Source organism: Scyliorhinus canicula, chromosome 8, assembly GCF_902713615.1.
Source record: "Scyliorhinus canicula chromosome 8, sScyCan1.1, whole genome shotgun sequence".
NCBI classification, from domain to species: Eukaryota; Metazoa; Chordata; class Chondrichthyes; order Carcharhiniformes; family Scyliorhinidae; genus Scyliorhinus; species Scyliorhinus canicula.
The window spans coordinates 18,321,421-18,348,624 of record NC_052153.1 but is presented as its reverse complement, the minus strand read 5'-3'; the positions used below and the strand labels follow the sequence as shown (position 1 = coordinate 18,348,624).

Below are 27,204 nucleotides of genomic sequence, written 5' to 3'. Positions count from 1 at the left end.
ATATTTTTTCTACCCTTTCCAGTGATTTCAAAGCCAGTTTTTTTGTGAGATGGAGTTCGGAATCGTGCATAGTACTCTAAATGTGGTTTTTCATGCAGCAACACTTTACTTGGAACATGTAAGCCAAAGAGGGCATACAGATTTGTGAATTAAATATTTATATCAATGGATAAAAATACATTACACTGCATCACTGAAACACATCTTTTGAAGAGCACTTTAGCCTTCTACACTACAGGAAATGTGTGTGGCCTGGAAGGATACTGTAAATGCCATGAGAGACGTTGCATTCTTTGCTGCCTCCCCAGTCAAGCGCAACCAAAATAAAATGCATATCAACAGCTGAGTAACCACCTTTTTAAAATAAAATTCAACTTTACTTTACTGTTCCTTTCTCTTCTTTTCTTTCTTAATCCACTCGTTCTCTTCGTCTTTATTTTTCCTCCTGTATCTTATTTGACACTACTTGCTTATTCACATTTCTTCTGTTTCTTTTAGAAACTCAGTTGAGCAGTTATCTTTTTCACCCAGAGAGTGATGTGCTCTGGAAGAGTTGACCAGGGCGAACCTGTGGATGTGGTTTATTTAGACTTTCAGAAGGCTTTCGACAAGGTCTCAGAGAGCAGATTACTATGGAAAGCTAAAGCGCGTGCGATTGCGGGTGGTGTCTTGAGATGGATAGGAAGCTGGGGGGGGAATTCTCCCCTACCAGGCGGGGTGGGGGGTCCCGGCGTAAAGGAGTGGTGTGAACCACTCCGGCATCGGGCTGCCCCAAAGGTGCGGAATCCTCTGCACCTTCAGGGGTTGGGCCCGCCCCGGAGTGGCTGGCGCCGCACCGGCCAGCGGGAAAGGGGCTTGGCGCTGCGCCAACCAGCACCGAAGGGCCTCCGCCTGCCGGCGCAAGTCGGCGCATGCGTGGGAGTGCCAGCGCTTGCTGGCGTCATCCCCGTGCATGCGCAGAGGGAATCGCTTCCGCACCGGGAATGGCGGAGGACCACGGCCACCGGTGCGGAACAATAGAGTGCCCCCACGGTACAGGCCCGTCCGCAGATCGGTGGGCCCTGACCGCGGGCCAGGCCACCGTGGGCTCCCGGTGCCAGATCCCCCCGCGAACCCCCAAGAATCCCGGAGCCCGCCCGCACCGCCAGGTCCTGCCGGTAAGGGACCTACTCCAATTTACGCCGGCGGAACGGCATAGAATGGGCGGGACTTCGGCCCATCGCGGGCCGGAGGATTCGGTTAGCCCCGGGGCCCATTGAGTCGATCCGGAGCCTGCCATTCTCTGAGGCGGGCAGCGCGACTCACGTCGGGCCGGTTTTTGGGGGCGGGAGAATTGGGAGGATGGCGGGGGCGGGATTCACGCCGACTCTCGGCGATTCTCCCACCCAGTTGGGGGGGGGGGGGGGGGGGGGGGGGGGTCAGAGAATCCCGCTCCTGGTTAGCAGCCAAGAAGCAAAACATTTGAATAAATGAGTCTTTTTCCGATTGGCAGTCAGTGACTAGTGGAGTACCATGAGGTTCTGTGCTCGGACCCCAACTGTTCACATGAAATATTAATGATTTGGACGAGGGAACTAAATGCATTTTCTCCAAATTTCCAGATGTTACAAAGTTAGGTGGGAGGGTGAGCTGTGAGGAGGATGCAGAGATGCTTCAGAGGAATTTGGATAGGCTGAGTGAGTGGGCATATGTATGGCAGATGCAGTGCAGTGTGGATAAATGTGAGGTTATTTGCTTCAGTAGCAAAAATAGGAAAGCAGATTATTATTTGATTGGGAGTAAAATGAGAGTGAAAGTGTAACGAAGGCAAATTGTATGTTGACCTTCATAGTGAGAGGATTTGAGTACAGGAATATATAGGATAATACATAATATTAATCACTTATTGTCACAAGTAGGCTTCGATGAAGTTACTGTGAAAAGCCCCGAGTCACCACATTCCGGCGCCTGTTCGGGGCGGCTGGTATGGGAATTGAACCCGTGATGCTGCCTTGTTCTGCATTACAAGCCAGCAATTTAGCCCAGTATGCTAAACCAGTCCCATTTAATTCCCTCGTCCAAATCATTACTATAGGAATAGGGAAGTTTCACTACAATTGTATAGGGCATTGGTGAGGCCACAGTTGGAGTACTGTGTGCAGTTTTGGTGTCCTTATCTGAGGAAGGATGTTCTTGCTGTGGAGGGAGCACAGCAAAGGTTTACCAGGCTGATTCCTGGGATGGTGGGACTCTCATATAAGGAGAGACTAAGTTGGTTAGAATTATATTCATTGGAGTTTAGTAGAGTGAAAGAGGATCTCAGAGAAACTTCAAATAAACAAAATTTAGAGTACCCAATTAATTTTCTTTTTCCAATTAAGGGGCAATTCAGCGTGGCCAATCCACCGAACCTGCACATCTTTGAGTTGTGGGGGCAAAACCCACGCAGACACGGGGAGAATGTGCAAACTCCACACGGACAGTGACCCAGGGCCGGGATTCGAACCCGGGTCCTCAGTGCCGCAGTCCCAGTGCTAACCACTGTGCCACGTGCCGCCCCAGATCTCATAGAAACTTATAAAATTCTGACAGGATTTGACAGGGTAAATTCAGAAAGAATGTTCCCAATGGTGGGGAAGTCCAGAACTAGGGGTCATAGTTTGAGGACATGGGGCAAAACTTTTAGGACTGAGGTGAAGGAAAATTTCTTCACCCAGAGAGTGGTGAATCTGTGGAATTCACTACCGCAGAAAGTAGGTGATGCCAAAACGTTGTATAAATTCAAGAAGGAGTTCGATATTCCTCTTGGGGCTAAAGGAATCAAGGGACTTGGGGAGAAGGCTGGATCAGGGTATTGATCTTGATAATCAGCCATGATCATAATGAATGGTAGAGCAGGCTCGAAGGGCTGAATGGCCTCCTCCAGCTTCTATTTTCTATGTATGTTTCTATGGAACACACTTCCCAAAAGGGTGATAGAGCATAGAACATACAGTGCAGAAGGAGGCCATTTGGCCCATCGAGTCTGCACCGATCCCCTTAAGCCCTCACTTCCACCCTATCCCCGTAGCCCAGTAACCCCTCCTAACCTTTTTGGTCACTAAGGGCAATTTATAATGGCCAATCCACCTAACCTGAACGTAGAAGTGGAAACTCTCACTGCATTGAAAACCCACTTGGGCTAGAGATTTATACTCAGCCCCCAGAATTTTCTGAGGTGGGTGGAATTATAAAATTGTGAGGATGGGGTTCTCTGTTGGATCCTACCCATCCCAGAGGGGAAGTTTCACTTGCCCCAATTAAGGCCCTTTTCCTGCCAAGCCATTATTAGACTGGTGGGTAGATAATAGATCAAGAGGCCAAGACGGCATTGAACCACATACAATCTCGAGAAGAAAGGGTGGGATTGCACCTGCATCAGAAGCCCCCTTCAGACTGGGGGACGGCCTTACCTTAGGGCCCAGTGACCTGCCTGACCAACCCCAAAACCTTGATCGCCCACCTCCCCGGCGATTCATCAGGCTTTTCCTACCCGGCCCTTGGCCCCTGCCACTTGACCGTCCTCAGGTTCGCAGCACTGAATACCAGGCAGCTATCTGTAGTGCCTCTTCAGGCCATTGCAACACTATTTGAGGAATGACTGGAGCGCGTCCGGCCAATATGATTGGCCGAGAGCCATCCATGTTTTGACTACATCCCGGTGACAGGCAGTAGTCCCGCCTTCTGCCACTCAACGCTCATTAGGGCATGAAATAGCATCGAGCCTGCTGGAGTTAGCGGCTTGATGTTCCTCGTTGACCCTTCAGTTGGCGGAGGCCAAGTTCCCACCATCCTGAAAATCCTGGCTTTGGATTTGCACTCAAGGAACCTACAGCGTTATGAAATATGGGAAATCTGATGGGATCGCACTTTTTGGGGTTACACAGAAATAATGGCCCAAATGGCCTCATTTCCTGCCATAAATGTTTCTATGTTTTTACCTGTAAAATCTGTTGTATTTTAGTGATTCTGAAACTAATGCTGAGAGAAGTAATACAGCTTGGTTGTTTCTTCCCTCTGATTTCCCCAAAGAAATAAGAGAGGTAAATGAAATATTCTTCAATGCAATGGTTGCTGGTCAGCACGGTAGGGCAGCACGGTAGCATTGTGGATAGCACAATCGCTTCACAGCTCCAGGGTCCCAGGTTCGATTCCGGCTTGGGTCACTGTCTGTGCGGAGTCTGTGCATCCTCCCCGTGTGTGCGTGGGTTTCCTCCGGGTGCTCCGGTTTCCTCCCACAGTCCAAAGATGTGCAGGTTAGGTGGATTGGCCATGATAAATTGCCCTTCATGTCCAAAAATTGCCCTTAGTGTTGGGTGGGGTTACTGGGTTATGGGGATAGGGTGGAGTTGTTGACCTTGGATAGGGTGCTCTTTCCAAGAGCCGGTGCAGACTCGATGGGCTGAATGGCCTCCTTCTGCACTGTAAATTCTATGATTACAAATTCTATGAATTGATTTCTTCGACTGGCCATTCCCATTTGGCCTCAAATGCTTTGCCATATTGTTATTGTGACATATTGCTCTCCTCCATAAACCCCTCCTCTCCTCATCCCTGCTGCTGACTCTCCCCACACGTCCACACTGGGCCCATCCTGCTCTCTGATCCCAATGCCTCTCCTCCGGCCAAGAATTTAACCCGAATGCCCACTCATCTGAGAAACCGCAGCTACTGGAATTTTTAAATTGAAGGTGCCGATATGATGAATGCCAAGCGGCAAAGTGAGTTACTGTCTGAATGTTCTCTAAATTTGGATTGGTGTTTGTGTTATTATCATCATTTACAGGGGCCTCCCCATTTTTTTCAATGCAATACAGGAGGTATTGGTATTAAGTAAAATGCTGTAGATAGGCACAAAGCGGCTGCAAGTGTGAAAATGGGAAAATTTTGGATGCATTTTGTGCTTCCTTACCTATATTATACAATATATATTTTTATATTCCATATTTCAAAATAGCTAGCATGAAGGCCTTAACAGCCTGTGGCTTTCAGTGTGTTTATACTTACCTGAATATCCAAGTAACCTTGTAATGAGCTCAACATAAAGACCCCAAAAAAGTCCACTTCTCTAAACTTCCATAGCTTCTGATTTAATCCGACATGTCTACAAGATCCTTCTGGTTATTTTAAATAGCGAGTCATAGAACATAGAACATAGAACAGTACAGCACAGAACAGGCCCTTCGGCCCTCGATGTTGTGCCGAGCAATGATCACCCTACTCAAACCCACGTATGCACCCCATACCCTTAACCCAACAACCCCATTAACCTTATTTTTTAGGACACTAATGGCAATTTATCATGGCCAATCCACCTAACCCGCACATCTTTGGACTGTGGGAGGAAACCGGAGCACCCGGAGGAAACCCACGCACACACGGGGAGGACGTGCAGACTCCACACAGACAGTGACCCAGCCGGGAACCGAACCTGGGACCCTGGAGCTGTGAAGCATTTATGCTAACCACCATGCTACCGTGCTGCCCTTGTCACCTGACTATCCATTACAGACGCCAGAGAATATCTACTAGTTACGTCTTAATCAATATTAAATAAATGTCAGGTTTTAATATATTTATTGTGCACTGTTACTAATTCCAACTCAATGCTGAATCTTAGTTGTAAACAATTAATCTACATTTTTAAATTCATTCATGGGGTGTGGCCGTCGCTGACTTGGCCAGCTTTCATTGCCCCTCTCCAATTGCCCTTGAGAAGGTGGTGGTGAGCTGCCTTCTTGAACAGCTGCAATCCATGTGGTGTAGGTACATCTGCAGTGCTGTTAGGGAGGGAGTTCCAAGAATTTGATCCAGTGACGTTGAAGTATCGTTCACGGTACAGTACCTTTCATCACCTTTAGCCATCCCAAGTTCTTTTACAGCCCTTTAAGTACTTTTTGAGCCATGTCACAGTGGTAATATCAGTCACTCAGCAAGCTCCCACCAGCAGAAATGTGATGAATGACTGGATAATCTGTCCTGGAGACATTGTTTGTTGGCAAAATGTCTCACCAAGAGCTCCCCTCCTCTTCTTCAAAATCGTGACTTGAATTTTTATGTCCACCCGAGCGGGCGGATAGGCCGGGACTGTGGTGATATGGGCCTGCATGCATTATAATATAAAGGTGCTCAGCAGGGTAAAGGCTAAACTGGGACTGGAGAGTGGCACTGCCCACAGTATGATGTATTGAGTCACATGTTTGAAGGGGGTGTCCAGAGCTGAGACCTCTTGAAACTGAATAGCTCGGATGCCACTTGAGTAGTTCTACATAAGTTAGTTTATTAAGGATTGAGATTAATCATAGAAAGTATACCCAGTAACCATTATTAACCATTAAACCTGTATTTTAGGACATACCTGTGATAATCATGTGAACTCTAGCTACAAGCAGTGGCCACAATGCATGTTGGGATTTAGGCTAGCTAACTTGCCCATGTTTTTGAGACACGAGATGTGTGATCAGCGGATTACATAGTGGACTGAGTAAACAAGTTTTATCAGTGGCCCCAATATCCTCTGAACCAATCCATGGAGTAACGAGGAAGCCCAGTTCCGATATCCTGCCCCTGGATGGACAATGAGTGGACAGGCTCTGACTGTGATATCAGGATGGGAATGTCCGGGAAAGACAATGTTAAAATGGACACAGGTTCTTGGAAAACAACAGGTGCCAGCATGGGGTTAAATCATGAGCTGATCACAATTTTACTGGATCGTTTAGAAATGACAGCTTCAAGGATTGGATCAAGTCCAACTGGGGTTGGCTATTGATTTTTGGAAAATCGTATAATTGATGTGATTTTATCAGTGTTTAGTAGATCGATCTTGGCATGTATCCAGATCCATCTCTCATGTACACGAAACCTAGCTTGGGATAATAAAGCTGTCTTATCCAGGTTGTTGTGCCTGTTGCTCTCTGTATTAAGTTGAGCCATAACCATAGGGGAGAACTGTACGTGAAAGCTGACTCAATACACAGGCCTTGCAAACACACCTTACAATGGTCAGTGAACAGGCTGAAAGAATACTCTGTAAGCAGCTGGCCCACATGGTGGGTGAAACGGCATGCAAGACCATATTTAGAACTGTCAATAGTTAAAGCCTATCAATGAAGGTGTTTACGTTTGAACCCACAATCCTCAAGATTTCATCAATGAGCCACCACCACAACACATAAAAGAACCTATATTAGTCAGAGACTTTGTTCAAAATTTCATCCAAAAGAGCAGCTTCAACAATGCAGCACCCTCTCGGTACAGCAATAACATCTCAGTCTAAATGACAGGCCGAAATCTCTGGGATGAAACTTGAACCTTTTGACTTAGGGTTGAAGAATGCTACCAATGAGCTGCAACTAACGTAAAGACCGGAACCTTCTGGATGTTCAGGCCCAGCGGGATTTTCTGGTCCCCTCGACAGCGCACCCCCACTATGAGTTTCCCGGTGGTGAGGGGTGCATTGAACGGGAAACCCCGTTGACAATGGGGGGATGGCAAGATCCTGCCATTGGCCAATTGCGGACTGCCTCCGCTGCCTCGAAACACGCGGCGGGATGCGTGGAAATTCCCGCCCTTTAGTTGCAGTTGTTTGACCATGCACCAAACCTTCATCTTAAAATATAACACACACATACCTAAGAAATCAAACATCTTTTCAGTTTGTACTGGGTGTCCAAAGTTAGTCAAAATTTTGAAAGGCACTCGGCAGTCAGGATGGGTGAATCAGAGTGCCTGGGTCCCTGAGATAAGCATGTGGGGAAATCAAATATAGCTGACTTGGCATTTTGCTGAGAATTGTGCTATTGGAAATAAAATTGTAAATGTGTGAGTGACGAAGATGTTCATGATTTTGTTGCAAATGAAACCCAACTCCAGGTGAGAGGAGGTTGGAGTGGAGCTTGAACACCAAACAGCATGGACTAGTTGGGCTGAGTGGCCTATTTCTGTGCTGTCCTTGTCCTTCAGCCGGTGTCCTGCTTGCACGTGCGGCAGACAGCCCTGCAGGCAGATCCACTGTCGACTGTCATTTTCCTTCTGTGTTCTACTTGGCGCCTGGTTCAAAGGCAAATCAGGAAGGACGAGCTGACAACCTAACCGCAATGTCACTAGAATGACTGTGAATTTCCCAAGGAGCAAGGTGACAAGTTAATCTGCCCTGTAGTCAATGTTGATGGTGTTGTGGCATCACTGTCACTGCAACATATCGCTTTGTACGGGCCTCATCTAAAGGCAAACATTGAAAGACAATAGCAACCATGGTTTTGATGCTCAGAAACAGCGGTGATTTAACCCCCAATGTTAAACTGAGACAAAGTAAATAACGCACTGCTAGGAAGAAGAGGTGACCATCGTCACTACCTCTTAGAGTCAGTCAGAGTGGATACTTATCAATTGTTTCACGATGTATTTATATTTTTCCAAAATGCAATGTAATATATAGAGAAAGAGGAGGCCATTCAGCCCCAAGCCTGTCCTGCCATTCAATTAGAGCATGAATGACCTGTATCCCATTCCATTCAGCCATATCCCTTAATATCCTTACCGAACAAAAATTTTCATGAAGGGGGATTTTCTGCTCCTGTTTTAGTTGGGAAGGTCCAGTGACTGGAGTAGAAAATCCTGCAAAAAAATCTAATTGGCGTTTAACGCTGACGCAAAAGCTGACGCGATTGTTCCTGTGCTCTGCTGGTGAGGTAACATCATTGTAATATATGTGAATCTCATTTTCAGGCCTCTACACGTGAATCATCTCCGCCACCCCCCCCCCCCCCCCCCCCCCCGACCCACCCCTCCCCCTCCCCCCACACCACCGCTGTAAGCACGTCCATTCAAGTTAGCGCGAGGGAAAACCCGTCATGAATTATCTCCCACACAGTGTACACCTGCCCGGGGACTGGACACTTCCCCTTGGCACTTCCCCCGGCACTTCCCACTGGCGCTACCACATGGCACAGCCCAGGCAACTCGAGGTGACAGTGTCTGGGCAGTGCTGGGTGTGGGGAGGGGTGAAGGGGGGCTTGTCTCGGGGATGCGGGTGCTCCATGTGAGTTTTTACGCACTGGGATGGCCTTTAAAAATGGCGTCCCTATCTAATCTGGTGGTTCTTCAGCTGTCTTCAACCTCGCTTTTCCTGTTCACTATCCCACCTTTGCCGATATTTGGGATCATTTTGCCCTACGGATCTCTGTTTAGAGATTTTCAGTTGACCTGACCGCCGCTAATTTTGGAGGAAATAATTCCTGATTTCCGCTACCCTGTGTGACGAAATGCTTCCTGATATGGGAACAGAATCTTGCCAGCCAGGTGGCAAAGTGGCTTCCAGTGCATGGGTGATGGGAAGTTCTGGAAAATGAGTTACGGTTGGGACCTCAACAGCAGCCCTGCCTCTCCCAGCTGGCCGTGAACTGATGTTCCACGCATAGGGGTAATGTCACTGGACTAGTAATCCAGGCTGAGGGGTTCAAATCTCACCACGGCAGCTGGTGAAATTTAAATTCAATTAATAAATATGGAATTAAAAAAAGCTAGTTTCAGTAATGGCGACCATAAAGCCATCATCACTCATCGTAAAAACCCATCTGGTTCACGAGTGTCCTTTTAGGGAGGTCAATCTGCCATCCTTACTTGGTCTGGCCTACATGTGACTCCAGACCCACAGCAATGTGATTTGATGCTTCAACTGCCCTAGTAAAAAGGCCTAGTGAGCCAAAGGCAATTAAGGATGAGCAACCAATGTTGGCCTTGTCAACAATATCCATAATCCCATGAAAGAATAAAGAAGAAAAAGAAGTTGCCTACTCCTCAACCACTTGCCCCTCCACAGGGCAAAGGGGATGGACACAGAGATCCAGTTGGAAGGAGGCGAGCAGCTGGTCTAGAAGCAGAGAATCTTGCAACATGTCTGAGCAACAATACTTCAGGAGGCTCAGTTTCTCAAGGCAGGTTGTGGTTCCTGGAAAAAGACCTTGGGCGGGATTCTCTGACCCCGGGCCGGGTCGGAGAATCGACGCGGGGGTGCACGATTCAAGCGACGCCGCTCCGACGCCGGTCCACTGATTCTCCGGTCACCAGAGAATCGGCGCCCTTGTCGCCAGTAGGGGGCCGCTCTATGCGGACCCCCGGCGATTCTCTGTGCGCAATGGGCCGAGTGGCCACCGAGATAGGCCGTGTACCGCCGGCGGCGTTCACATGTGGTCCTACTCGGCGGGACCTCCTGTGGGGGGTGGGCGGCCTGGTGGGGGAGGGGGGATCCGACCCCGGGGGAGGCCTCCACCGTGGACTGTCCCGCGATCGCGGCCTACCGATCGGCAGGCCAACTTGTGCTCTCTTCTCCGAAGCAAAGAGGAGTGTGAGCATTCAGAATGGCCTTTGTAAATAAGAGGGAAGAACACATTTTCTGGAAGGTAACTGTGAGGGCAATAAGCTGAGGATGGGTATGAGTGTTGGCTGCTCAGAGAGGGGCGTGAGGTGCTGCAGAGATGGGAGTGAGTGGAGCTGCACTGCGTGTTGACTTGATGGGAAAATCAGAGCTTGGGACTTGGCTCCTGAAAGTGTTGTGCCATTCGCCTGCCATGCCCTCCTGAGGTCATTAATCCTCTTCATGCATTGGGTCCAGGTTGGAGGGAGAACACTCCTGTTGCTGACGTCCTTAACCTCTCCATTCATGACTGCTTGGTTAAAGAGGCTGTCCTCTTCCTCTTGCCCTCCAGTCACTGTATCCCCCTTAGATCCCGCAGCAGGATCTCCAGGCAAGAGAGAGAAAGAATGCCAGAGGGGAGCCATCCCAGCTCTCCTCTCCATTCCTGTCGTTGACAGTCTCAGAATTCCCAAGTGCTGGCGAGCCATTTTAATTCACAGTATGGTCCCTTTAATTATGAGTTGTTACTTTGGCAAAATGGTTTTCTCCAGAACTGGTCAGGGTGACAGAGGAGATATTCTCATTGTTCTGGACAAGAGCCTTGATAAGGGAAAGTCACCATAATCCCAGGTGACCATAGGCTGCTGTCCCATTAAAGGGGGAGAGCTGGGACGGCTGGCGGTGATTTAACCTGAGGGTCATAGAATCATAGAACAGTACAGCACAGAACAGGCCCTTCGGCCCTCAATGTTGTGCCGAGCCATGATCACCCTACTCAAACCCACGTATCCACCCTATACCCGTAACCCAACAACCCCCCCCTTAACCTTACTTTTTATTAGGACACTACGGGAAATTTAGCATGGCCAATCCACCTAACCCGCACATCTTTGGACTGTGGGAGGAAACCGGAGCACCCGGAGGAAACCCACGCACACAGGGGGAGGACGTGCAGACTCCACACAGACAGTGACCCAGCCGGGAATCGAACCTGGGACCCTGGAGCTGTGAAGCATTTATGCTAACCACCATGCTACCCTGCTGCCCCACAACACAACACCTCAGGCGAGGGGCAAGGTTGAGAAGGTGGGGCCTCCATGAATAACCTCAGCCGGTATGGGAATTGAACCTGTGCTGTTGGTCTTGCTCTGCATCACAAACCAGCTGTCAAATTTAGCCAAGTGAGCTAAACCAGCCTCCAAGAAGAGCCTTGGTAAAGCACCCCCTCCCCCATGAAGATATTGGCTTTCTGAGTTGCAAATATTGGCTCTGGCAGCGACCAAGCGGACAAAATTCTGCCCATCATCTCTGTAGAGCCCAGTTCTAATTTTAAATTATGCCCCTCCTTCTGGACTCATCCACACCATATTAAATGCCTCAATTGGAATCACCTCTTAATCTTCTATATTCCAGGAAATATGAGGCGAGTCTATACAACCTTCTCTCTATATTTACTCTTGGTATCGTTCTGGAGTCTCCAGACTACTCCAAGATCAATGGGTGGGATTCTCCGACAACCGGCGGATTGGCCCGACGCCAGCGCCAAGAACGGTACGAACCACTCCGGCGTCAGGCCACCCGCAAGTTGTGGAATCCTCCGCATTTCCGGGGGCTAGGCTGGCGCTGGAGGGGTTGGCGAGCGCCAACTGCCGCCAAAGGGCCGGCGTGTTCGGGCGCACGCGCAGAACCGCAGGTGTGTTCTGCCGCATGTGCAGGGGGTTTCTTCTCCGCGCCGGCCATGGCAGAGGCCGATGTGGAAGGAAGGAGTGCCACCATGGCACAGGCCCGCCCGCAGATCGGTGGCCCGATTGAGGGCCAGGCCACCGTGGTGCCCCCCCCCCCCCCCCGGGACCAGATCCTCCCACGCCGCCCTGAGGACCGCACCAGCCGGCCTATCACCCAGGTCCCGCCGTGTGGGACCATGTTCCTTTCGCGCTGACGGGACTGGCCGAAAACGGATAGCCGCTCAGCCCATCAGGATCTGGAGAATTGCCGGGGGGGGGGGGGGGGGGGGGGGGGGGGGCTGCCAACAACCCCTGACCGGCGCGGCATGATCCCCACCCCAGCCCGAAAACCGGTGCTGGAGAATACGGCAGCCAGTGTCGGAGCGGCGGGGTGGGATTCACGCCGCCCCCCAGGGATTCTCCGACCCGGCGGGGAGTCGGAGAACACGCCCAATATTTCCTGCCTGAAATGTCATGCCCAGATCCAAGCACAGCATTCTAAATGGGGCCGAACTAGAACTTTATGCAACTGTAACGTAACTTCCACTTGCTTGTATCCCAGCCTCCTTGGGATAAAAGCCAGCATTCTATCAGCCTTTCAAATTATGTCCTGTACTTGTCCACCACCTTTCTTAAATTGGACCACTAAATACCCCTGTTCTCTCTGTTTCACACTGTATAGAGACACTCTGTATGATCTTTTCTCGATCCAAAGTGAATGACCTTCCACTTCCTCACATTCAACTGCATCTGCCACAGTCTTACCCTTATTTAATCCATCAATGTCCACTTTGCAACTTTCTTTTCCGATCTACACTATTTACTCTGCCATCTAACCCGGTGTACAAACATGGATGTACAGTTGATTTTGATATATTAATATGGGGTTGACGTTTTTTCAACAATTTCTAGAGTGTGTGTGAGACTTAACACAGATACTTAACGTGCTCAATGTTTCTGGATTTGGGTCTGCACATGCAAACATTTCCACTGGGTGTCGCTTGAATTGAAGGAGACACAGGTAAATCTGAACACTGGATAATATCTAAACTGATGTGTCAACAGAGAAACACAAATGGACTTTGAGACCAACATGTCCCAGGGAGTTGAGAAGCTCACAATGAAATCGGCTCGAAAGATCTAAGGAGTGGTGCAGTTGACAAAATTCCCTCAGATGTTGTTGTAAAGAGGGTTTGAGGGGAATAATGCTGCCAAATTATATTACCACTTGAATCATTATTATTCCAAACCCTGTTCTACTTTGCTCTGCAGGAATGGAAATTGATCTTTTTTTTACAGAACCCCAAAATGTATCATGGAGTCCAACCAACCCCCCTTTAATGGATTGTTGCTTTTGAAGCACACGGCTTGTTCCCCAGGTGTAGTATTACAATTATGGACACGTGGTTTTTAAAACAAAACGATGTTTATTCCATGAATTCAACTTAACCTTTTAAATAAACATTGGATCTCTTAACACCCATTACTTCAAAGATAACCCCAAAAATAATACACTACCCAATCCTGCAAACTGTTCTTTTAAACATCCAAAAGACTTCAACCCATCAAAAATAGGAGCACAACAGGTTACATTCAATATATTTCTAGTCTTTGGATTTGCAGAAATCACCAGACCAGCTCTTTTCCTTCCTGCAGCTCTCAGCAAAATGCACAGACACTCCCAGCTGCTCTCTCAAACTGAAACTAAAAACTTCAAAATAGCCGAGCTGAAGCCCAGCTCCACCCACCACACTCTGACATCACTGCATTTCTTAAAGGTACATTGCTTAACCATCCATTTCTTAAAGGTACTCTCACATGACAATGTGGCTGGGATTATTTTGGAATGAGAAAACCCAAGCACTCAAGTGGACTCTGGTGGAATACACATTTCTAAGTTTATTGATTGCATACGAGTATTTGACTATCCTTGGTTAGATTTTTTTTAAAGTCAGGTTTTGTGCCCATTAAGATGAGGGTTCACTTCTGAGATGTGGAGCATTTTCCACTCATGCTGTGTCACATTTAAACCTTGCCAGATCGGATTCACTGTCACCAGATGTGCTCTTAGGCTCCCTCCACTCCGACTCAATGATGCACCTCAGTTTATTCCCGAGCGCCCTGACTACAATGCTGTCACATTTTCACACCTTCAGCACCATTCATTCAGCCCATAAGGGAGATGATTGCCAATTCAGGATTAAATTAATCCCAATAAGAGGCTTTTACGCAATCTTTCAAATTTATTCTTTCACAGGACGTGGAGGTCGGTGACTGGACCGGCATTTATTGCCCATCCCTAATTGCCCTTGAGAGGGTAGGGGTGGGCAGCCATCTTGGATCGCTGCAGTCCATCGTGCAGCCCACAGAGCTGTTAAGGAAAATAAAATGAGGAGATATAGTCGGCCCACTTACATCATGGTCTAAACCTGGAAGGTATACCATAATAGAATTATGGAGAATTTTGCAGCATAGCAACAGATATTTGCCCCAAACGGTCAATGCTGGTGCCTGCGCTCCACATAAGCCAACTCACACAAAATTTCAATTAATCTGATCTGAACAGGTTTATCAATATTTTCTTTTCTCGGCAGCTCGGGAAATGTAGAACCACAAACACCTACTTTTCATATAATACAATGTCGGGCAGCCAGATGGACTCTGATGGAACTCTGATTGTGGTAATGCCTCCATAATCATCTGGATTCCAGCTCAGCTTGTAGTCATTCCACTCCTAAAATATAGAAGGGTAATCGTATTACTACGTGACAGAGTCGCAGAAGAGTACAATAGAGAAGAAATAATTTAAGCATGCTGAGTGTCAGGAATTAGCAATGGCAATAAAAAATACATAATGGCACATTCAGTGCACCAGTTGATAGACACACACACACTGAAGTGCAGTGCATTAGCTGATAGAGCAGCATTTGTCACTTTTCTTTTGCTAAAAGCAGTAACTCTGAGCTCGAGGACATGTCTGAGGGATAGTTCAGCACGTTGCAGTACAGAATGATGATGTACAAATCGGCGCCGATGATCTATCTCACAGCGTTTTATTCTGCTGCTCCTTGATTCATGTACTTGCATGAAATCCTTTCATGAGCGATTGTAATATAATTGCTCACCTTTATTCCTTGGAATGGACTGTTTTGCCTCAAAATAATGCAGAAGGGAGTTATGTGGGAATATTTTAACCGCAAAGTTCAACTTAATTTTGGATTTATGATTTCAGCTGTGCCGGGAAGAGCTGTGAAATAGAGATCGGCAATTCTCTGCAAGAGTGGCGTAAACTTCAGTTCAATTAAGCCAATATGGGCGACTTTCAGTCTGCTCTTGCCGTCGGAGAGAATCGGGAAACAAGATTCTCTCCGGAGAGATTGTGTTTCCCGAGTTTCCAGGCCCCTCGGCGGTGATTTCACGAGTTCCTCATTGTAACAGATTTGAATAAATTTTAATGCCATTACCCAGCCCCACCTGCCACCTGATTCGCCCCCGCCCCCTCACGGAATGTTAAACATGACATCGCTTCGGTGAGGGGTGCAGCAGCTTTTTAAAGATGGGATTCAGTTGAGGGGATCCCTCCCAGGGAAGAGGGGTACCCCCCTCCCGGTATCGCCCCGCCACAGGTTGGCACTGCAAGGTTGTCACAGTGCCAACCTGACAGTCTCAACCTGTGCCAGGGTGCATTTCAGGGGGCAGTGCCAGAGGAAGGTCCATGGAGGGGACAGGTGTCAGGGGCCGGGGAGAGTGGGCAGTGAGGGGGACAACTTGCAGGCATGAGGAGAGCGGGCTTCGGCAGGAGAGGTGGGGGGATCGCTAGTGATACTTCTGCAGTGGTGGGGGGTGCTCCCAATGATTGTGCGGGAGTGGGAGGAGTCCCACGATGATTTTTCTGTGGCTGGGGGAGGGGTGGATCTGATTGGGGGGAGGGGGCTTCGATGCCTCCATGGTTGGGAGTGGGGGTAGCATGGGAATATTCCAGTTTAGTGTTGAGCGAGGCGCCCTTTAAAGAAGATGCCCCAATATTGGTAGAATATGTTAAATTACGTGAATTGAGCTTGTGAAGCTGGCCTTGCAGGGTCTACCAGATCAGACCCCACCCCACCAGAGAGATGGCATAAACCCTGTCCACATATTGTTTTTTACTCTGTGAGGCTTACGATCTGGAGAGAAAACTGGGGCTGGATTCTCCGAACCCCCCGCCGGGTCAGAGAATCGCCGGGGGCCGGCATGAATCCCGCCCCCGCAGGCCGCCGAATTCTCCGGCACCGGATATTTGGCGGGGGCGTGAATCGTGATGCGTCGGTCGGCGCCCCCCCCCCCCCCCCCCCCCCGGCGATTCTCCGGCCCTTGATGGGCCGAAATCCCGCTGCTGTAATGCCTCTCCCGCCGGCGTGAATCAAACCATCTCCCTTACCGGCTGGACTGGCGACGCGGACGGGCTCCAGGGTCCTGCGGGGGGGGCGCGGGCCGATCTGGCCCCGGGGAAGTGCCCCCATGGTGGCCTGGCCCGTGATCGGGGCCCACCGATCCGCGGGTGGGCCTGTGCCGTGGGGGTACTCTTTTCCTTCCGCTTCGGCCATAGCCTCCGCAATGGCGGACGCGGCGGTGGCCCCCCTCCCCTGCGCATGCGCGGGGATGACGTCAGCAGCCGTTGATGCTCCGGCGCATGCGCAGACTTCCGCCGGCCGGCGAAGTACGTTCGGCCCCGGCTGGCATGGCGCCAAAGGCCTTCCACGCCAGCCGGCGGGACGGGAACCACTCCGGCGCGGGCCTAGCCCCTCAAGGTGAGGGCTTGGCCCCTAAAGTTGCAGAGAAATCCGCACCTTTGGGGCTTCCCGACGCCGGAATGGTTCATGCCACTCCATCCCGCCGGGACCCCCCGCCCTGCTGGGTAGGTGAGAATCTCGCCCCTGGGCTGTGCAGCTAGAGAGCTACATGCCAGTTTTCAGTCAGAGTCCGACACTTTGAAGAAATATGGTAAGGTTCCACCCAATTGGTCTATCAGCTACAGTATGTGGGCAGCACGATAGCACAGTGATTAGCACAGTTGCTTCACAGCTCCAGGGTCCCAGGTTCGACTCCCGGCTTGGGCGACTGTCTGTGCGGAGTCTGCACGTTCTCATCGTGTCTGCGTGGGTTTCCTCCGGGTGCTCCGGTTTCCTCCCACAGTCCAAAGATGTGCAGGTTAGGTGGATTGGCCATGCTAAATTGCCCTTTGTGTCCAAAAAGAAGGTTAGGTGGTATTACTGGGTTACAGGGATAGGTTGAAGGCTGGTGCAGACTCAATAGGTCAAATGGCCTCCTTTTGCACTATAAATTCTATGATTCTATGAATAGAGGTCTTCCACTTGCATTGTGGATGTTGTGGTAACTTTGGTTCTTCATTATATAGACCTACTTTCTTCCACTGCATGGCAACTTGCGGAGAACAAACTACATTAAATCCCAAACTGATAACATCCATGGCCAAGTAGCCTGAAACTAGGGGTGAAGAGGCACGTAGTGCAATAGATCCACAAAGATCACCAAGTGGGTGGCCGTAGGGAAGGATTATTCCTTCCAATGCCCACTGTGGCACTGTGGCATGGTGATGGTAACAGCATCTTGAATATTTGATTTAACTGCTATTGACTGATTATGTCAGAGAAAGTTCCTATTTCTTCATCCTAACAATAGGAGTGAACCGTGTCACTGAATCAGACTCGATTTCCTATTAGAGGTCAGAATTAACATGATGCTTATGGAAGCCATGAAATTATCTCCTCACCTGCCTCAACCAAACATTCGTAGTCATCAATTGATTCTTTTCATCCTGTAACAAGAGACACACTGGTGGATGCAGCACAAACCAGACACTACTTAAATAAAAGAGAGTGCAACTTGAGCGAAAGCATTGGAAATGAGAATGATCTCATTTGGCTTCATTCCAGTAAAATTTGTATAATGCAATCTGGATGTGAAGAGTTAATCTTAGTACAGGAGCAAGACACGGTTTTGGGAGGTAATTGCTGATAGTTCGCGCTTTGGTGGAAATCAACTTCGCCAGCATTAAAGATCAGGGAATTTCAAGTGAATTGAGTTTCCGTGATCTTTTGTGTTGCTTTGAGAAATATTAGACTGGAATCCCTCTCTGTCCACAAAATTGGCCATGGCCCCCAGATCAAATTCGGTACCGTGATGAGTTTTTGTCATCACACTTGTTGGTGGTCCTTCATGAAGGCTCTTTAAATTTGCAGCTATTTTAGGTACAAATCCAAATCGATGAGAATGAAAAAAACAAAGTGATGGATAATAGCTGCCAACTTGTCATCCTATTTTGCAATATCACACTAAGTCAAGGCCAACCGTTAAAAATTACGGGATCTGATTATTTTAAATTCCAGGATGCAAGAGGTTTAGGGATTGACCTAATCTCTGTTTCTCTGACCTGGCCAAAGGAGGTCTGCAACACTGTAGCACTATAGTACTACATTCACACATTTCCGATGAATGTAGAAATTGTTATATATTACATTTTATATTTGAGGCAGTAATGTTATTGAAAGCCTGGGTTAAGGTATATATTTGATGCAGTAATATTATTAAAGAACCTGGGCTGAGATACTCACACTGTGTGTCTGCTGACGCTGCAATTAAGGGATCATAAAATAATGAGATAATTAGTGATTTCTACCACCTACTTGGTTACAGATAAAGGGCTAATGGAATTGTGTTCTGATTGCTGGAAGTTCCCTGGAGGGTAGATAATTGATGGGGGGGGGGGGGGGGGAGTGGTGTTTAGTCCTAGCTAAGCAGGCCATTGAACTTAAGGGAAAAAGATGGGTTCAATTCCCGCACCAGCCTCCCCGAACAGGCGACGGAATGTGGCAACTAGGGGCTTTTCACAGTAGCTTCTTTTGAAGCCTACTTGTGACAATAAGCGATTTTCATGCACTTAATTGTAGGAGCCAGCTCTGTCTGTAGTCGTTTGCAGTCTGTTATCGGATTTTAAGTTGAACAGCAGTTTTGTCTAATGTGATTCAGTTGAGCAGACGTAAAACATTGAAAACAAAAATCCATGGGGGTTGGAACTTTACAATTCGATTCTATCTGAACTTATCGAAGTAAAACTGTGCATCACATGAGGTGGGAAAGGGGGCAAAAATATTCTTTGAAAAAAATAAGGCAAATGTATTGTGATCAATCAAAACAATATTGCTCAAAATATTTTGATAAGATATTTTATAAGGTACAAAATATTTTGAAGGTCTTCCATTGATCAGGGTACATTATCAGGGATAACTGTTAAAGCTAATCTGCCGTTGTATAATACAAGTTACTGATGCCATGTTTTATTGGTGGAAATGTCTCTATCTTATCCACCACAATAATACCATCTGATGAGTCGGGTACTGGTTTATTTTACTAAATGGTAAGCTTCAAAGTGTGCAAAACATTATAGATTGAGCCCATGTAGCTACAAGGGCTCTTTCTGATAACTCCATTGCCTAATTTCTGTACACAGTGGCCAATTGGTGGGTACCTACTGTGTTGGATAAACTTGCTATCGCTGTTCTTTTGAAATGCTCCAAAGAACCGTAAGATAGCAAACTCACAAATTGCCCATTCCAGGGTGTTGTAGCTGAGCTGTTGCTGGGGCAAGAGGAGTGGTTGACACAACATTCTGTGGTGTGCCAGAGGCTACAGCAGTGCCACTGTGTTTTGGATGCTTACATTAAACGAATCCACAAGAAAAAGAAAGATCAGTTACGGTGTATCCTCAAAACATTGTCTCAAACAGAACTAATAACATAAGTCCTTATAGTTACTTGGCAAGCGTAGCTCCGGGGGAAAGGAAGGCAAGAAGCATAGGAAAGATTTCAGAGAAAGGAGACTTGCTGAATAGTGTCGCTATTCCTCCAAACTCAACCATGTCAATGTCTTCCAGCATTTTATTCAGGAACAAACTATGGGTCATTTTGTCATGTAGAGTGAGCGTCCTCTGGATTTCAGGGCCACTGACTCACGTGGTCTTTTGTTGACGGCCCTTAAGCTGAACAGTAAATAGAATTAGGGAATCACATACCAGCATTTAAATCCTGTTTGACGCATGTGTTCTGAAGAAATGGGCAGCAAGTATGTGAAAGAGAGTCCATTTACCTTTGTACTTTTTTGCATGCCTGAAAGCCTCTTCCAACTTTGACCTTGGTACTCCAGATCTTCAAAGTCTTGTTGAACTATTCAGCTATCTCCTTACACACACATTTAGCTCGCCACCTTTGCAGGAGAGTGGCTTTTTGCCCCCAATGGTAACCCCTGTGCTTTGCTGTAATGCCTGCATTGTCATTGGAGCTGTGCTTTGGCACAAGTACCATTGTCTCTGACAGAATAAGAATGTTCCTCATTCAAAGGCCGACATTATCCCTGAAAATGTTTAGATTTTGTGACTGGTAATTAGTTGTCAGGAGGTTTTGAGGGGCAGTTGGCAGCTTCCCTGCCTCTGAGCTAGACGTTATGGGTTCAAATCCCACCACCGGGACTTAATGAGCAAGGAAGGTGTGTTCATAACACGTCAACACAGATGGAGCATTAACCTGCAAATCCTTCCAACGTACGTTAATGGCAGGCGGTAAGAGTGGGACAGATTCATGATCAGCAATGTGATGGAAAGGACTATGGAGTCTCTATTAACACTATCTGTAGCTCCAGATTACAACATGTAAAAAAGTGCATATTGTCACAGCAACTCAAGCTCCCTGAGCGAACTGTAACAAAGCACCAGCAATTAGTCAAGTTGGAGGACCAACTCTCTATGCATGTTGACCGTGTGTAGCGGAACACAGACAAATGAAAATTTCAAATCATTGACACAGCTCACTCACCACCACAAAAATTCTTGTATTGCAGGTGTGCAGAACCCCAGCTTTCTCCCCGATTGCAAAATTGAGGCTAGTGTACATGTTCTGCATTATATAAGTTATATTCTGTAATAAAGGCCATTACAAATGTCTTACACTGATAAAGTCATGTATCAATGTATAGATTTCAGTTAACTTCAATCATGTTGCAAACTCTGAATCATTACAACTTATAGTCACACTTGACACAGCCCATAATTTAACAAGTAAAGTCACCAAAATGCAAATACTTGTTTGAAAAATCTCTGACTTTCAGTTAAAATGAGGATACATCACTTTCTGAAAATACCACCTCATTGACTTACTTACCACATCCACTAGCTGTGAGATTTCCAGTCCAAACTTGACTTTTATTGTATCGGTGGCATTTCTAACTGGTCTGACCCATTTCTGGTATCCTCGAAACAAGTTTTTTAGCAGGGTGTCCTCAATCTCGGCAAGCAATTTAATTGTTCTGGCAGCTGGAACAATGCAGTGCAGAGAAAACAGTCAACAGCAAAGTCATAGGTTGAAAGAAAACATTCTTGTAGAAATGAGGCCTTCTGCAAAATGGAAATTGACCAACAATTGTGACTTTTGCCCTATGCAATTGCTAATTTTCCTGGCAAGTCTGATAAAAGACGATGTCTGGCGGCTTCACTCCATGTCGGCCCTTTTTGCACTGACCCTGGGTTTCTATGGATATTGTGGAGCTTATCAAAAATGGCCAAGCAGTGCAGTGTCCTACACGTAGTGCTGAACCTGTTATTGGGACAATAATGTGCACGGTAACCCTCTCCATCCTTCCCCAGCCTCACACCCCCTCCACCAAGATGATCGTCTGGCCTCACAGTCTTCCAGTCACTATCGTTGGAGCAAAACTAATTTCCCCTTATATGGTCCTTATTCTAATCAATAAAAAAGAACATCAGGGAGGGGGGAGATTGCTCTTGTCTGTTTTGTATTACTGAATAAGGTGAATTTCACCCCTACTACCTGCATTTAAATAAAATCAGAGGTAATTGTTTATTCCACTATTAATTCCAAAAGTAACTTCTAGTTTTAATTCTACTTCGATGTCAATATATTTATTTCTCAAAACTTTTTCTTCTGATGCGAGTTGTCTGTGAAGTTTAATGTAGAATTTTGGTTCAGTCTTTTCCCTTAAAATTTACTCTAGGTCATAACTAATCATTGGCACAAAATGCACAATTTAAGATGAGGACTATTTTTATAAAAACTACATAAGTAATGTTATTAAGCTTTACCCCCAAACCGCTGGCAGAAATATTTGGTAGATTTACTCCTTACGTTTCTGAAACTAAATGGTGAGAGATTGCAGAGCTCTGAGGTGCAGAGGGATCTAAAATGAAAATGAAAATCACTTATTGTCACGAGTAGGCTTCAATGAAGTTACTGTGAAAAGCCCCTAGTCGCCACATTCCAGTGCCTGTCCGGGGAGGCTGGTACAGGAATCCCTTTAAGAAAAGTGTGTTTTATCAAATGGCTGCAGTGATGTCATTGTGTGGGTGGAGCTGGAATGCGATTCTGCTTCATACGTTCGTTTTGAACTGGAAGCTCTTTTTGGCTCTGTGTTTTAGTTTCGCATTCAGTTGGAGAGCTGCATTCAAACCAAGCAGATGTATACTGGTGTCTCTCTGTTATGTTAAACAAGTTGTTCAGATCACTTGATAATTTAAAAGTGATAACTTCTCTATAGAGAATTCAAACCAATTGTCTTTGTTAAAAAGTGTTTTGGTTTATGGATGTTGTTAGGAAAGTTACTAAGGGTTACCTACAGAGTATTGCATCTTTTTGGGGGTTATCAGTGTTGGTAGTTGGTAAGATGTTTACTGTGGGTTTATAAAATGTGAACTGGATTCATAGAATAAACATTGTTTTGTTTAAAAGTACTGTTGCATCACACCTGTAAGGGGGCCCTTGTGCTCCCCATAACCAACATCTATTCAAAGTTGTGGGTCAGGTGAACTCCATAATATACTTTGGTGTGCTCTAAACCCTCGGCCATAATAATGTACAAAACTTGCTTTATGCATATCATCAAAGCTCATATGTAGATATAGCAAGTGATTAGGAAAGGTAATAGAATGTTATTGTTTGTTGTGAGGGCAATTGAATACAAATGTAGGGAGGTCATGCTTCAGTCATACAGGGCATTGGTGAAAGAACATTTGGAGTACAATATATAGTATTGGTCTCCTTATTTAAATGTGGATGTAAATACATTGGAAGCAGTTCAGAGAAGGCTAGACTAATACTTGGATTGACCGTGTTGTCTTATGAGGAATAGTTGGATAGGATGGGCTTTTATCCATTGGAGTTTAGAAGAGTAAGAGGCTCCTCACTTAAACAATATAAGATCCCGAGGGGGCTTGACAGGGTAGAAGTAATATCAGGACATTTGGAAAGTCAAAATACAATCCATCAGAGATTGGTTTTATGAAGGGTAAATCATGTTTGACTAATTTGCTAGAGTTTTTCCGAAGATGTAACAAACCAAGTGGATCATGGGGGTCCTATAGATGTAGTATATCTGGACTTCCGGAAGGCGTTTGATAAGGTATCGCGCAGAAAGTTAATACAAAAGGTGCGATCATATTGGGTTATGGGTAATTTACTAGCTTGGAAGAAGACTGGCCAACAGACAGAAGACAGAGTCGGGATAAATGCGTCTTTTTCTGAATAATAAGTTGAAACTAATAGATGCCATAGAGGGCCCAACTATTTACAATCTCTATTAATGGCTTGGATACAGGGGTAGAAGGTTCTACAGTCAGATTTGCAGATGACACTAAAATAGGTGGGACAGTAAGTTGCAATCAGGAAATAAGAACCTTAAAAATGGATATAGATAAGTTAGGTGAGTGGGCCAAAATGTGACAGATGGAGTTTAAGGTGGGTAAGTGTGCGGTCATCCATTTTGGTTGGGAAAATGTAAAGGCAAATTATTATCTAAATGGGGAAAGACGTCAGGTTGCTCCGCTGCAGGGGAATCTGGGGAAATCACAGAAAACTATCATGCAGGTACAGCAGGTAATAAAGAAAGCGAATGAAATGTTGCCATTTATAGCTAAAGGAATAGTATGCAAAGTGGGGCCGGTTTAGCTCACTTGGCTGGAGAGCTGGTTCATAATGCAGAGCAAGGCGAGCAGCACGGGTTCAATTTCACTCAGAGGGGAAGACAGCCTATGGTCACTGGGATTATGGCGACTTTACCTTAAGCGTATAAAAGTAAGGAAGTGTTGTTGCAGCTGTCCAAGGCATTGGCAGGACCACACTTGGAGTATAGTGTACAGTTCTGGTCCCCTTGTTTGAGGAAAGATCACAGTAAGAGGTCGTACAACACCAGGTTAAAGTCCAACAGGTTTGTTTCAAACACTAGCTTTCGGAGCACTGCTCCTTCCTCAGGTGAATGCACCTGAGGAAGGAGCAGTGCTCCGAAAGCTCGTGTTTGAAACAAACCTGTTGGACTTTAACTTGGTGTTGTAAGACTTCTTACTGTGCCCACCCCAGTCCAACACCAGCATCTCCACATTGAGGAAAGATGTAATGGCCTTGGAGGCAGTTCAGACGAGGTTCACCAGATTGATGGCAGAGATGAAGAGAGATTGAGCAGTTTAGGCCAATACTCTCTCGAGTTTAGAAGAGTGAAAGGAGATCAAATTGAGGTATATAAATGACAAAGCGAATGGATAAAGTAGATGGAACGGATGCTTCCTCTTTTGGGGCATTCTAGAATGAGAGGTCATAGTGTCAGGATAAAGTTAAAGCAAATTTGAAACAGATGAGGAGAAATATTTCTTCCAAAGGGTGGTGAACCTCTGGATTTTGCGACACCAGAATGCGGTGGATGCTGGGACAATGAGTAAATTCAAGCAGGAGTTAGACAAACTTTTCGTTAGTAATGGGTTGAAAGTTTACAGTTAATGGGCAGAACGGTGGAGTTGAGGCTATGATGAGATCAACCATGATCGTATTGAACGGTGGAGCAGGCTCGAGAGGCTAAATTGCCTATTCCTGCTCCTGGTTCTGATGTTCTAAGGAAGAACTATTCTGTCTAATTCCACCTTCCAGCTCTTGATCTGTAGCCTTGAAGGTAACAGCACCTCAAGCACAAATCTGGTGTTCTTGATTAACAACCAGATGTCTTGATTAATAAGGGGATCAGGGGTTATGGGGAGAAGGCAGGAGAATGGGGATGCGGAACATATCATCCACAATCAAATGGCCTCATTCTGCTCTTACGTTTTATGGCCTTCTGGATGTTTCCTCTTGAAGGATTACCTGGAACTAAGGGGTCACTGTTTGAAAATAAGGGGCCAACCATTTAAAACAGAGATGAGGTGAACTTTGTTTACTCAGAGGATTGTGTGTTTGAGAACTTTCTTCCTAAAAGTGGTAGCAGAGTCTTTCAATATTTTTGAGGCAGAGGTGAATATATTCTTGGTAAGCAAAGGGGTGATAGGTTATCTGCAGAATGCAGATTTGAGGTTATTATCAGATAAGCCATGATCTTCTGAAAAGGCAGAACAGGCTTGAGGGGCTGAATGGCCTATTCCTGCTCCTTGTTCATACGTAAACCAAAGTTGAAGTTATTTCTCAAAGAACCAAACAAGACAATTGGAGATTATTCTTTCAAAGTGTTATCCAATTAATCCCCTGACCCCTCTTGTCCCTCTAATTGTGCGATTATTTGCTCTTCCCAAATATATATCCAATTTCCTTTTGAACACTATTGAATCTATTTCCACCACCTGTTCAGGCATTGCTTTCGAGATTGTAACAACTTGCTGCATAGTATCACTCTTTTTACCTTTCCCTCTGTTTCTCTCAATAAAAAAATTAAATTGCTTTAATCTGATTACCGATCCTCCTTCTATCAAAACCCTTGATAATAGTGAACACCTCTGTTAAGTTTTCCCGTACCATTCCCTGCTCTAAAAAGAATAAACCAGCTTTACTCGCCTCGCCACAAATCTGCCATGCCACAGATTTTCTCAGAGCCAAATCACAGTATAGATTAAAAATTTAAATATGATCTTTGATAAATAATAAGCTGTTATGACATCTTGATATTGAGAACAGTTGATTTCCGGTGATGATGATGCGCTGAGCGGATGCTCAAAAAGTGTCTCTTCTCCTTGAAACTTGAAATTAGGCACTTTTAACCCCGAATAGTCCGCTAAACCCGGGGAATAAAACCCTCACCCTCCTGCAACACCATCACAATGAAAGAACCATGCCAAGCAACAGCAAGCCGAGGAACCAAAGAGACGGCAGAGGCGGTAAAAGCCAGGAGAGAGAGACCGAGGCGGTGGCAAACACGTGGGGCGACGAAGTCCCGGCCACACCCGAACGGGATGGTCTGCCGGAACATATTCCGGGCTTCCCCCCCGATGGACGAATGGAGGGAATTCCTAACACAGCAACTCCAAGAGCTCAAGGGTGCCACCAAACTGGAAATTATGTCAACGGTGAAAGTGGCAGTAGCAGAGGTGCTGGTCCCCCTGCAAGCAGCATTGGAAAAAATAGAGCGGTAGCTGGAGATGGGGGTGCTTGCGACCAGAGACCTGGAGAATTCTGCGACCAACCAGAGCAATCAGTCGCCTCACTGGAGATAGAGATGGCAAGGTTGGTGATGACACAAGGGACATGAAGTTGGAAGGTCGAGGACAAAGAAAATCAATCGTGCCTCCAGAACCTCCGCATTATGGATCTACTGGAGGGCACCGGAGGGGCAGGAATCTTTGGGTGTACATGCCCCAGATGCTGGGCAAACTGGTTGGAGGGGAACGTTTCCCCAAACCCCCAGATTTGACAGATCCCACAGGTCACTTAGGCCAAAGCCCAAGGCCGCAGGCATCCATAGGTCATCATTGCGAAACTGCACCGGTATCAAGTCCGGGGAAAGATCCTGAACTAGATCAGACATACAAGGTCCTGTAAATGGGAGGGACACTCAATCCGGGTGTACCAGGACATTGGGGCAGACCTGGCCAAGCCAATACAGCCTTTTATAAGAACAATGTGTGGTTTAAAATGCTGTACCCGCCAAGCTCTGGGTGACTTTTCAGGGCAGGGAGAACTATTTCACTGCACCGGCGGAAGGAGATGAATTTCTGCACAAGCCTGGGCTGGGAAGGCAACAAAACCAGCAGTGAACCAGACTCTTCATTGCATCAGTGAATTAAAAATGTTGAGACTA

At 46.7% G+C, this 27,204-nt stretch overlaps 1 protein-coding gene across 3 annotated transcripts in view; it reads right to left on the bottom strand.

Moving 5' to 3' along the window:
* The window catches only part of LOC119970143 (neuronal acetylcholine receptor subunit beta-3-like), a 53,530-nt gene that overhangs the window by 11,858 nt on the left and 14,468 nt on the right, over window positions 1-27,204 (bottom strand). The window contains exons 2-4 of one of the 3 annotated variants that reach the window (XM_038804231.1): window positions 21,309-21,460; window positions 17,870-17,914; window positions 14,724-14,833 (exon numbers count right to left, since the gene is read on the bottom strand). In XM_038804231.1, the coding sequence (XP_038660159.1) occupies window positions 14,724-14,833; window positions 17,870-17,914; window positions 21,309-21,460 (307 nt within the window). Of the gene's footprint in view, window positions 1-14,723; window positions 14,834-17,869; window positions 17,958-21,308; window positions 21,461-27,204 lie in introns of those variants that run through there. The other 2 variants (XM_038804233.1, XM_038804232.1) reach the window with 2 other exon arrangements.